Source organism: Sceloporus occidentalis, unplaced genomic scaffold, assembly GCF_023333645.1.
Source record: "Sceloporus occidentalis isolate IW3139 unplaced genomic scaffold, rSceOcc1.0.p SCAF_1, whole genome shotgun sequence".
Classification (NCBI taxonomy): Eukaryota; Metazoa; Chordata; class Lepidosauria; order Squamata; family Phrynosomatidae; genus Sceloporus; species Sceloporus occidentalis.
Window position 1 is genome coordinate 24,372,595 of NW_028316981.1, and position 13,078 is coordinate 24,385,672.

The following is a 13,078-nucleotide window of genomic DNA, read 5'->3' on the forward strand; positions in this document are numbered from 1 at the left end:
GTAGATTATCACACAGAAGGCAAGTGTCTTCCTCCTGTCGTTAAATTGTTTCATGCGTGTGATCAGGGGGAAGATTATCACACCCCTGTGCATTTATCCATTCTTGTCCCATCGGTAAACAGCAGTGGACGCATCATTCAGTATTAATGGAAACTGGTTAATGCCCAATGATGCATCCATTACTGTTTTTCAATCGGATAAGCATGGGTGTGTGTGTGATAATCTTTCCTCTGTGTGAATGAAACAATTTAATGATGGGAGGAGGATGCTTGCCTCATCCATGTGATAATCTCCATAGATGTGCAGTGTTGTGAAGTCTTAGGTTACTAAAATAGATTAGATTGTGTATGAAAAAAGCAGAGCTTTCCAGTGACAGAAAAATGGAAAAGGGTTTTTTTTCCCCTTCAAGAGGTAGTCTTTATGTCAGTACTATACTCACTGTGTGGTCTTACAGATGCTACTAGAAGGGCACTGTAATCAGACTTAATATGTTAGAGTCAGTTTCCCCACAGCAGCCCATCTCCTGTATTGGATAAACTGTTGTGTTGGGCAGGAAGGGGGAGTCCCCAAAATTAGGGGGAAACACTTTCAGTGAGCAGAACCCTTCAATTTACAAAAGACAGATCCAATTAAATGAAATCAATAGAGACTTATTTGTGAAGAATGTTCACAAAGTGGAAATGACACAGCAAAAGAATCCTCTGACATTGAGGGAACATTTAAAATAATTTCAGGCAGAACAGTTTGCTCAATAAAGGTCTACATTTTATCAGCAGGAAGACTTCTTATAGGGCTTGTGAACATTAATGTAGATGCTGGACTGTTTCAGTTCTCGTTCAGCTTCACTTTGTATTACTGTCAGATTTTTCATCTGCTAAATTAATTTAAGGAAAACCAGCACTCCAGGCTCAGGAAGTCAGCTAAACCAAGGAAAGCTTGATAGTGTGCACAATAGAGAGGTAGTAATTGTGGAAGGCTTGGAATGTTGTTCTCTTAGCTGCAGCTCTGTCTTTCAACAAAGTTAGAGTTGTGGAGCTGTTAGTGCTGTTGCAAGAGTCAAAGCTACAGTTGTGAGGGTGATTGTAGAGGGAGCAACCTTGAGCATAGATTAGGGTTTTATGATAGTGCAGTCACCATCTTGACTGTGTGTTACATTTCAGATGTACTGAGTCCTCTGAAGAAGTGGAAGTCTCGCTATTTCATGGAACAGAACGTTAACAAGTTGTTGAGGCCGCTATCCCCTGTCACTCCCCCTCTTCCTGACCCCTCAGTTCCAGACTCGCTGAGCCCGCATCTCACCACATCCTCTTCATCTGTGCCAGGAGAGGAGGAATGTCGTAGTGGCTGTGGCATGATTTTCTCGCCGATTCCCTCTTTGGCTACTAGTCGTTGCAATACTCCACTTCAGTTTGAGGTATGTTGGGGCTGGAAGTGGGGGTAGCAGATCTGCCTGCTAACCTAGGACATGTGCATCAATATTGTTTTTAAGGAACATAGTTAGACCACAAATGTCATAGATGGCTTTTTAACATTCTTCTGCGCATTCAGAGAATCAGGCACCAAGTAGTTCAAGGTCTCATTATTCTTCATCCTTATACATAGTATATGGATACAGCCAGCCCTTCTTATACACGGATTTTTTATACACGGATTCAAGCATACACAGTTTGAAAATGTTCAAAAAAAGTATAAATTTCAAATATCAAACCTTGATTTTCCATTTTTTATAAGGGACACCATTTTGCTATGTCATTATATTTAATGGGACTTGAGCATACACAGATTTTGTTATACACGGGGGATCTTGGAACCAAACTCCAGCGTATAACAAGGGCCCACTGTACTACATTGTGCAGGGGTTTTCAAGTTATTGTGGGCATTGTTGTCCTCGCAATGTCCTCCTAAACCCAGCTTGCATAACCCCACCTTTACTAAGGCCTGCATATAGTATCCAGATATATTGCCAGCCTCTGCCTCTCTTCTGCATGTACTCCTAAAGCTTTGCAAGACTTAATCTGTATCGCATTTCAAGATTTCCCCATCTGCATGATGTTGACTTCATTTGACTATGTTCCCCATTCCTTTTACAGCTTACTTCCCTCTTGTTCAAAATGTCTGTTTAGCTTTAGAGTACAAGGCATGAATGAGCTGTGGTGGTGGTCTCGTTTTTTTATAATTTTCTACATGACAAGCAGGACCCCATGCTTTCATTCTGAAGTGTTCTATTAGCTTATCATGTGTTATTTGTATGCTTGGGGTGGGGTGAATTGGAAAAGTGCGGGCAACTTTGTTGTTGCCCTTAGCAGAGATCTGCAGAAATACTTACATGGATGACAGTTGAGTCATCCATGACTGAGGATTCTAGAGTCTTGATCCACTACTCTTTGGGATGTTACGCTGAAATTTACGGTCGGAGTTTTCCATTTTCTGCATTAAAAGAAAAGTAATTCTTCACAAAGGCAACCGCAATTCTTAAAATTAAAACTCTGCTATCTTTAAATTATGCGCATCAAAACTATTTGTATGATTTCTAATAATTTGCAGAATTCTGCTGATTTTACTATTTTACAGCAACAAAATTCTGTTGTTGTTAACCATGCAACCCATTGGGATCATGAAAATAAAATCTTGACATTAATATAGGGACCAGGTGTCCTTAACAACAACAGTCATATGGACAGTGGCTTGGAATATTATCAGGGGTTTGTATCTTGAAAAAATTGGGTTGTGGTCCCAGTTTGAGCTCCTAATTTGGACTGGCACTTAAAAGATGTTTGCCATAACAAACCTTTGTCAGGCTTCTAAGGCTTCTGTTCTTTTCAATAAAATGAATTGCTTTTGCTACTGTGTGGCTAAGTCTTTGCCTACCCACAGTACACTATTTCATCTGTAAGTAGGAAAAGTATTTTGCAGTGTGTAAGATTCCCTCTGCCCGTTCTCCCTTTTTTGTTGTTGTTGAAGTTTTTCTTGTTCACTCCATTCCACCCATTCAAGACATCTTATTTTATTGAATATTTCTTTGTTGCCTTTCTATCAGAAAATGGGATTGTAACTTCAGCATAGCTAAGGGAGGAATCTTGCTGGGTTTAGGTTAGCAGGATAATGTCCATAGAGAAACGTTCCTCCCTATGGAGTATATTATAATGAAGTTTTTTTCCTGTAGTAGTAGTAATAATAATTTTATCTCTTACCTGTTTGTCTCCAAGGTCCAAGGCAGGATACAACATAGATTAAAACACATAAAACCATTTAAACATTCTAAGTTAGCACACATAAACATAGGATACATTAAAACAATATAACACATGAACTCCTTTTTACGAGCAATCTATTAAAAGGCAGATCAGAACTGTGGAGTTATTGGGATAAGGAAAGTAAGGCAGGGTACAGACTGCCAAAAAGAGGCACCTCCTCTGCGCCTTTCTCTGCTGCGCAGGAGTGCCACAGCATATAAATTGTGTGGCGCTGCTGCGCAGCAAAGAAGGAGCTCCCAAAAGCGGCTCCTTTTTGCGGCACCACAAAGCGCCAAAGATGGCATGGTTACGTCGCAGCTGCGCAGCGCCGTTTGGAGGCAGCGCAGCTGCAACGTAATCGTTGCGCACATCGTATGTATGGCGCTGCACAACTGCGGGGCGTGCATGACGTGCTAGGGTTGCGGGGCGTGTGCACGCGCCGCCCTGAGGCAACCCTAGCACGTCGTGGACGCACCACAAAGGGTGCATCTGGACAGGGCCTAAGTTAATTGTGTTCCTCATAATACAGTTAGTTATTATCCTACCTAATACAGAATGGGTTTTAGTGCCTGTGTTGCTTCTCTTCTTATCATCCCCTTAGCCTACTTCCTCTTTAACAGGTCTCAAGTAGCCAGAATTTTCTTACAGCAGCCTGAGACATGTTACAACTGGGGCAAAGCCATTGGCCACAATGACCCAGCTCTGATGACAAGATACTTTCCCTTACCCAATAGTTAGACACAATGTCCCAACATTAAATATTTGGGGGAAATGCTGTATTTAAAAAGGAGGAGGGAGTGGCTTCATGTCCATTTTCCCTTCTGAAGTAAGAACCCTAACTTTATATGTGCTACAGTAGCCCATTTTAGAGAACAACCACCTAAAGGTTTTTTGCACAGTTTGATCATTAGTAATTTCTCTGTCCCAGTATATATCATTGGGAAACATGATTGGAAAAGGTGCCCATTTGTGTATGTCTTGCTTGTGGGCTTCCTGTTGGCTACTGAGAGAGCTGGATGGTGAACTAAAGAAGCCTACGGTCTGATCTGGGCAACCCTCAACCTATGGTCCGAATAGACGTGCAGTCCTCAACCTGATCTAAAAGCAAAACATTGTTCGTATGGAGTGAAAAGATGGACTCACCCTAAATTGGATGATGGTATAAATAGACTGTTGTTGGTAGCTTGTTCTTTCCCATGACAACTCCAGATTCTCATTCCCAAGTCTAGGTCTAGAAGATAAGGAATCAGGAACTGCTCTAATTTCTTTGATGTTCTCTGACTTGGATCCTAAAAATATAGTAACCCTATCTTTCTGCTTCTGTCAGTCTTTAAATTCTGTGCAATGTTAGCCTCTGAAATCCATATAAGATGTTCAGTTCCCCTGACTGCTGAGGCCATCCCCAAAATAGTCTCTCTCTTTTTGTTGTTGTTTTAATTTTTTTTCCCCAGGCTAACCTCTAAGCTTGTCTTTTTTTTTACTTTATTTTGTTTTGCTTTTTGACTTGTAAAATTAGATGAATAACAAGATGCTTTTCCCTCCTAGAACGTATCCTCCCCTGAGAGTTCCCCTGCGCATAGGCCCGAGTCCCTGTCGCCCGAGGTAGTTATCACACCATCTCAATTGGAGGTGGAGAGTGTGTGTGTAGTTTGTCTGTGCGGTGCTGAATGTGTGTATGTTTGTGTGTGTGTGTGTGTGTGTGTGTGTGCGTGCACTCGCTTGGAGGGAGGTGGGGTAGGGGATAGGGGGAAGCTGTGGAGGAAGGGGCTAGTGGAGCTGGATTTTTTTGTAGCTAAAATCAGGCAAACCTGGGTGGGAAAGGGAAGAAACAGACAAACCTCTTGCCAGTTAATCCTTCTGAAGTGGCTTTCCCTTGGGGCTGGTGGGGCAGGAGGGAGAGGAAAAACAGAAGCCGCATGAGCACAGAGAGCAAATCTGTCTCTTAATTGCTGATGGTTGGCCAGTGCTTCACAGGCAGAATGTGCATGCAGTATCTGCCGTTCATTTCATCTCTTTAGTTCCACCACTTCTCTTCTGTGCCCCAAAGCCCAGATTCCTCAAGATACAAATACAGGGCTCAGAAAAATTTACATTACATTTAATTGATTTGCAGAGCCCAGATGGGAAAATGTTGGCATCTTATATTATGAAGAGCAATATGGCTTTAGCAAGAGATTTAGAAGTGCTAAATTGTTGTACATTAGTCTGTTTTTGTGTTAAGGTTATGTTTCATTGTTGTTGTTTTTTGGAGGGATGGGAATTGTGCATTCCTCTGCATGCTTCTGAACTGCAAGCCTTAGTCCGCACAGGCAGTGGTGAAGAATTCTGGGAGTTGCAGTTCAGTAACATCTGGGCAGCTTCATAGTTCCCATCCTTGTTTGATGTCAGATGTAGTCCCTGATGGAAAGCAGTAGAGACAGTTTCTAACATAAACATGTGGGTTTAGACTACAAAGTCTAAGAGGGAGGGATAATTAACTGGGGTCGGGATGCTGAGGCATTGGGTTTTTTCAAGAAAGCGTTTGTACATTATGATGTTTCTCAGTCAAGAGAACTAAGAGGGTTAGGAGCTTCCTGGGGATTCAGTTGAAGTAATGTACTAGATGCCACATCCAATCTGAAACTGCCCTGAACCTGAATGTACCAAACAGGAATGTTGGACAGCCAACAGCTGCCACACATTTGATCTATCTGCATATATAGGGGAAGGGAGGAAGCACCCATGCTACAGACACACATCCTTACAGTATAGCCTTCACTTGCCTGGAGGATAGACTATTACATTGTTGGAACTCTCTGCATTCAAAGCAGGTGCTCTACCACTGAGCTGTGGCCACTCTCCCATTGAACATAAGCCATGTTCATGTGCTGTGTTGGCATAATGTGCCAAAGTTATGAGGGGCACTCAAGCTATTTTTCATCTGCCCACTGCATATTATGAAGAGGCAGTACTTGATGACTTGGCCAAACTATATTTTCTAAGTGCTCAGTGCCTTCCCAAACCCAACATATGAAAGTGGCAGGTAGCATTTCCCAAAAATGTTGTTTTTTTCTTAGGAGCTATGGGTTAGAAGAATTTGTGACATGAGCTGGTGTTGAGCAGCCCACAGCCCATTGGCTGCATTGGCCCAGCACAAATGCTGTGCCATAAATGTGCCATACATCTTGTACCATAGATATATGATGTAGTTTTGGGATATTACTGCTTTCCAGTGTATATCTGCTCCAAGAGTCATTTAATATATTTATCTGTTCAGTTGAGGGAGGACCACTGTTGTAGGTAACCTACAAGCACAGTGTTCACATAGAAATCTCCAATAAAAACATCTCTGAGGTGACATTTCTAGATAACTGCAAAAGGGCCACAGTTACATGCAGCTGACAGTAGAAGCTGTTCCTGGGTGGGTATATGGCCTAGCTTGCGGCTAATGGCCAATGGACTATCAACAATTTTGAGTAACCTTCCCCACTTTGGTAGTTGAGGATGATGGGAATCATAATCCAACACCTCTGGAGGTTATTGGGTTTCAGAAGATTGATCTTATCATTTTCTAAGTTATGGAATGAAGTATGTAATTAGGTTTATGCTCTCGTGTCTTATTCTGATGAGATATGTGAAGCTTTTGCTAAATGCTCACAGCTTGGACAGTGGTGCATAGGTGCAGAATGGGGAATTGATAGCAATAGAAGGTTTAGGGAGTATGGTGGGTGTAAAAGAAATTCTTACATTGAATAGAAGGCCTCTTGTAGCTCCCTCCATCTCTAGCTTAAAATAACTATGCAACTGTTTTTGAAACTTCACCTTGCAATAATGAGGATGAGAAACCTGTTAGATACAAGTAGACAAGCCAGGATTCTGCCCAGAGCTTACATACTATCATATAAAGGCTAGATTTTGTACTGTGTATTAATGAAGGACATGTGTGCTACATGAGATTTTTGAATGTTGTGGAGAGGTGTGTTTGCTTTGTGTGGCTGTCATTGCTTCACTGTGAAGAGGCTGGTTGATGAGAGTACCTGGTGTGTGTTGTATCTGCTTGCCTTTGACTTTTTGTTGATTCTTCACCTTTTATTGAAATGGTTGTGATGTTTTATGTTAAATTGTGACCTGGAAACCACACCAAGGCTCATTTGAGCATCATCACATTTTTCCAGAAGGGGGAGGGGCCCTGCAAATTTAATATCTCTCCAGGAAGTTTGCAACCTAAAGGAAGAGACTTACTCTGCAACTATAGATGAACAGGAAGAAAGGAGAGCAAGGCGGGGCATGAAAGGGGCTTCAGTGGGTTGGGAACAAATAGCAGGCAAGCAGTGTGTGCTGTCCAGAGAAAGGGGGAGATCTTTCCTGACTTAATGTCTTGTCTCTGTCTGCCCCTTTCACCTGGTTTTCTGCCCTGTTCAATCCTCTCCCTTTCCCTACCCTTCTATACCCGCTTGTTGGCTCTCGTAGCTCTGCCTCAGGACGGACCTTGACATGTCGAAGGCGGGGTTCCTCGACACCAGCACTAACAGCAACTTTGAGAGGCCCTTATTGTTGCTGCCTTCAGGGCCTTCAGATCCAGCATCCCAGCCTTTGGAGACCAACTTCCCAGGAAAAAGTGGGGAAGGTCAGACGCTGCTAAGAAGCTCGGACCAGGCTTTTCGGACGGATTTTAACTTAATGTATGCCTTCTCTCCTTTGAACGCTATGCCCCGGGCAGATGGTTTGCTACGGGAGTCTCCCCAACTGACTGATAGTAAGCCTCTGAATTCAGAGCAGGGCTGTTGCAATTCTCCTGCAGAGGGATACTTCGGCAGACATGAGCAGGCATTGCTGAAAGAGGTCACACATGGACCCATACCTCCCTGTGGGGAGAGAACATGTGATGGGGTCAGATCAGCACCCCAAAACCCTCCACAGAGGAAAAAAGTAAGTATCTGAACGGTGTGTGTATGTGTGCATGTGCTGAGGGACACCCCACTCAGAAAAGGAAGGATCTGAAGGGGGATGAGGGGGGGGTAGAAGGTATTGGCAGAGGACTTTATATAGAAGGGTGCCATTTGGAGGCAGGTGAGAGAAATGCAAGCTGATCAAACTGATGAAAAGAACATCTGAGGCATTTGTCAGAGATGGGGATTGTTAGTGTTCAGAGGAGCCTTGGTGGTCTGTTCCTAAAGATAAGTTTCTTCTTCATGATTTCTGTGCCTCACACAGTTGGGTCTTGTGCCTGTGCAGAACCACACATGGAAAATTCCAGAGCTGAGTAGCTGTTGGTGGTAAATTCACCCCTCTCAGATTTTTGGACCTATATTGGATGTGAAAAGCTACTCCCTCATCTGTTCCTTTTCATCCATCACATGGTTTACATCTTGTGCTAAGTGGTATTTTTCTTAGGCCCCTTCTCTTCTCTTCTGATCAATTTTAACCTGAAATATAAAACAAAATATCTGAATATAAAGAGATCTTGTAGCACCTAATGCATCTGAGGAAGTAGACTGAAAGCTGTGAGAGCTCATGCTGCCAACGTCTTTCTTTCAGTTAATCTCAAAGGTGCTACAAGATCTCCTTACATACTGATTTTACTGGCTAACACTGCCATATCTTTGAAAGTATCTGGTTGTGATGCCAACTGCAGAACTATTGACAGTAGTCTGGAAAGCAAATTCCTTGCTTGTCCAGCAAACCCAAGAAACATACTCTAGACAAAGCCTTGCCAAATGTATCTTTTAAGTCCATCCGTGAATGCAAAACCTTATTATGTTGTATAATGATTAGTTACTGAGCATTGTGTATGTATTCCCCTTCTGTGAGTGGCTTCAGTTTGGAAAGAGTCATATCTGTATCTGGTTTCTTGGCTTTACAGCTATTCCTCACTTGAACTTGGCTAGGTTGATAATCACTTTTCTCTTCTAGGTGTCTTTGCTGGAGTACCGTAAACGAAAACAAGAAGCCAAGGAAGGAGGGGATTCTGCTCGGTGCACAGGGACACCTACCCGACTAAGTGGCAGCTGTTCTGGGACAGATGTGGAAACTGGTGCAGTGCCAGGCTCAGGAGCCCGCACACTTTCCTCACCCCAACATGGCTTCTCTCCCTCACATTCCTCCCTGTCTCACCTAGAGGAAGTCAGTCCGCCAGAACCAAGGGGGAACACACACTGCAAATCACAGGATAGCATCAGTAGTAGATGGTGAGTATTATATTAACCTACTGTTGAGTCTCAAAGTAAAAAAATACAGAACTGACATTCTGTAGGAGATCAGTGGAGATAATGAAGTTTTCCAGTTTGTCTTGTTGCATCATTTATTGTGGAAATCCCATTGCAGCAGAAAGATCTTTCGGTAGCAGCTGGGTAGTTACCCAGCACAATCCCAGCCTTTCAGTGTAAAGTAGTATAAATTGTTAGGGATTTTTATCTTCACAACAACCTTATGAAACAAGTTTCAATGAAAGCAGCTTGTTCAAAGCAAGATTTTTATGGCTGAGTGGAAATCTAAATCTTGTGCCTTCTATATCCAATCTCAGTGCACTAGCCACTGTATCATTTGTGTAAATCCATTGGCTACTTCCCATTTGTATCTTATGGCAAACAAAACTAGTTTACTGTAGGGTTACAGTTGCATTTTAGTGTGGCATTCAAAGGTATCCATCAGATTTCTGAGACACGTGGCTTTTTGAGTTTTCTTTGGGCCCGTACAGACAAGCCAAAATAAAGCTGCTTCAGGTCACTTTGGAGGTATGCTGTTTAAATGATGCATGCGTCCTAAGAGGCCAGAAGCCATGCCAAAGCCATGCTCTAGTCCTAAGGACCGGAGCGCAGCTTTGGCACCACTTCTGGCCCCTTAAGATGCGTGTGTCATTTAAACAGCATACCTCCATAGTGACCCGAAGCAGCTTTATTGTGGCCTGTCCGTACGGGCCTTTATCTTAATCCTGCTTGATCCTGGGCAGCTTCTACCACTTGTACAGAAGTTGTCTGATCTCTTTACCTGTGGATTAACCTGTTGAGATTTGGCCAAGGCTCCATTGAGTCCAGCACTGGCTGCCAGATAGTTTTGGGAAGCAGAGTAACAGCCCTTTCTTCTTGCTTGTCCTAGAAACTTAAACTAATCAGAGTTTAAACTGTCTCTGAACCTGGACATTCTGTTTAGCTTCCGTAGTTGATTTTACTAATGCTGCCTTTTCGTTTTTTAAAAAAAATATTAGATTTTCCAAGTCATGAAATTGTGTTTTTTGTTTGTTTCACTTATTACCTTTTGGTGATAGTATTATAAGCAACTTGTGATATTAGGAACTTTTGAGCTCAGTGATTCCAGTCACTGTACTCTTCGTAAATCGGATATATTGTTGGTACCTGTGCGGTCAAATGTTAGTTGGTCAGTTTTTTCTTTTTCTTGTGACTTTGCATGCAGCTTACTGCTCTTCTCTGCTCCAGACACTGCACATGGGTAACAGGTGGTCACTTCCAGTTGCGTAGCACATTGTCACGAGAGCCTGCACATCTTTGCTTGGTATTCCACAATATCTACACACAATTTTCATTTTAAAATAAATGAAGTTTCTGTCTCTTTCAGTTGCCACAAAACTATCTTTAAAATCTCAGCAGATGTGCTGTTGCCCTATTAACCCTGCCTTGCAGGAAAACTCTCTTCAACCAAACTGTAGCAGCAGCAAAGATGTGAATTCACCCTTCAGACATTCCACTTGTCTCTGTGAGCTCCCCTCCTGTGGAGTGTGACCACCTGCATTACTAGTTCATTTTTAAGAAATAGTATTGAATACATGAAAGATTCATGTGCAGTAGAAAGCAGCACGGTCTGTTCATTTGTTGCTAAAACTTGACACAAATGTTAAGCATGCACTAAGAGGTGGCATTGAAGATAATTGTCAGGATAATGCTCTAAACTGGGGAATGCTTTTTAAAACTGGCCTACAAACATAATTGTAAGTTGGTGCAAACATTCCTGAAGAGTACATTTTGGCTGTTGAGATTAATCTAGCACTTCAATGGCTTGCAAGCTTTCTTTCACAACACTCTCACAAAACACAGTTGCTTTCATTTCAGTGATACTATAAAGAAGTTGAAAGGCAGTGATCTGCACAGAGTCATCTAGGCTGCTTTTTACTAGCATAAAATGGTTGTCATATATCCATATGATTTGTATCATCGGCAGAAAAAAGAATTTTCCAAGTCAAAATTCTCTTGGTGATCAATTCACAATGAAGCAGAGTTACAGAACATTTTGCTTTCTGCAATGCCAACCTCATTCATACATTAACTGGGGACTGTATTCCACCATCCTGGAGTGGAGCCCCCGAAACTTTCCATGGAGTGGTTAGATTTAGCTTTCCTTTTGCAGAAGGAACAGTTCCAATCTATAGAACAACCTTAACTACTTTGAGATTTTTTTTCAACAGAGCTATAGTTGGAAAAAATCTAAGGAGTACTGAGTAAGAATTGTTCAGCTGTAGGAAAGTTCTGATGTGAATTGTTACTCCATGCACATACTTTGCGTAGGAATCTAACCTCAGGGTCTTTTGCCTTCCTAGTAACATGAGAAATGGTTGGTGATGTTACCTCTTGGTTAGATTTTTATTCATCTCTAATGGATTATCTTTAGCTATTGTGAGGAGGACTCCATGCAGTCAGTCCATGATGTTTTTTTTAAAAAACCATGTAGCTCAGGAACTAAAGTATGATGTATTGTGTGCAGGAGCCTTAGGGTGTATATTGTGTAAACCAGAAATCTGCCTAACTGACTGTGGGAAAGCCAGTAAGGCAAGCTCCTTCAAAGCAGCAGGAGCACCACTGGCCTTGTTTGTAATACGTACATACGTGTGTGTGTGTGTGTGTGTGTCTCCTTCCTATCCTTGAGCACCTCTAGAAATCATAAAATACAATAAAGCAATGATAAAACATTTCCATTAATTTTTGAAATCCTTATTTTTGCTCTCTTGTCTTGCTTTAGGATGGTGCCCACTTCAGTGGAGCGACTCAGAGAAGGCCGAGGCATTCTGGAGAAGGTTTTGCGTAGTAGTGCTAAAATATGCCATAGGGGAGAGCCCTCACCCACACGGGAGAGCATTGGAGAGAGAGAAGTGGGTAAGTAGAGGTGCAGAAAGTGCAAAAACAGTGAAATCCCCTTGGAAGGCACAAATTCCAAGTGTGGTGCTACCTGTGAAGTGAAGACAGCCAATGCTATTTGTGCCTTATGAAATTCCCAGTCCACTTTGAGCAGCCTACACCACTTCGGACAAAGCTGTTAATGTTCTTTCTAGGTTTGTGGTCGGCATGTGGATAGAAGACTGTGTATTTTCAGTAATTTCCACAAGAAGTTGCAGTTTTACATATTAAAAGGACATCTTTAAGCAGAGGTTTACCAACCATCAATTAGAGGTGATGCTCTTAATTCCAGATTTTTTGTATCAGGCAAAATATTAGGTTTACGTGGCCGGGAAAGCCCCCTTCGACTCTTTGGTTATGCAAAAGACAGTTTCCTCCTTAACTTTTCTCTTCCTGCTGTTGAGTTCAAGGTGTGTTTTCTTCATTTTGCTTAGGTTTCCTAATATTTGAGCTCTTGGGGGGAGGACTTTCCTGACCCATCATTATTCTGCGTCACTTGCTTTTCTGAACCAGAAATATGTCATTTTTAATGCTAGCCTCCTCTGCTTTGCCTTCCAGATGCCATGGAAGGGGACCCAGCAGACCCCCTCAGTTCTTCCCTTAAGGGACCAGCTGTTTACAGTCCTTCCCGATATAGCTACCAGGTATGGGAAGCAATGCTACTCTTGTGCTGTGCCATCTGTGTAGTTAGAATAAGGATGTAACACAACTGTTTAGAGCAGGACATTGCCAATTCTCCATTGG

At 42.3% G+C, this 13,078-nt stretch overlaps 1 protein-coding gene across 5 annotated transcripts in view; it reads left to right on the plus strand.

Annotated features, from left to right (window-relative positions):
• Nucleotides 1-13,078, plus strand: part of SETD5 (SET domain containing 5) — a 73,193-nt gene that overhangs the window by 57,963 nt on the left and 2,152 nt on the right. For 4 of the 5 annotated variants that reach the window (XM_089517530.1, XM_089517513.1, XM_089517522.1 and 1 more), the window contains 6 exons: nt 1,161-1,414; nt 4,779-4,835; nt 7,683-8,141; nt 9,126-9,400; nt 12,180-12,313; nt 12,893-12,978. In XM_089517530.1, coding sequence (XP_089373656.1) covers nt 1,161-1,414; nt 4,779-4,835; nt 7,683-8,141; nt 9,126-9,400; nt 12,180-12,313; nt 12,893-12,978 — 1,265 coding nt within the window. The remainder of the gene's footprint in view (nt 1-1,160; nt 1,415-4,778; nt 4,836-7,682; nt 8,142-9,125; nt 9,401-12,179; nt 12,314-12,892; nt 12,979-13,078) is intronic. The other variant, XM_089517547.1, reaches the window with a different exon arrangement.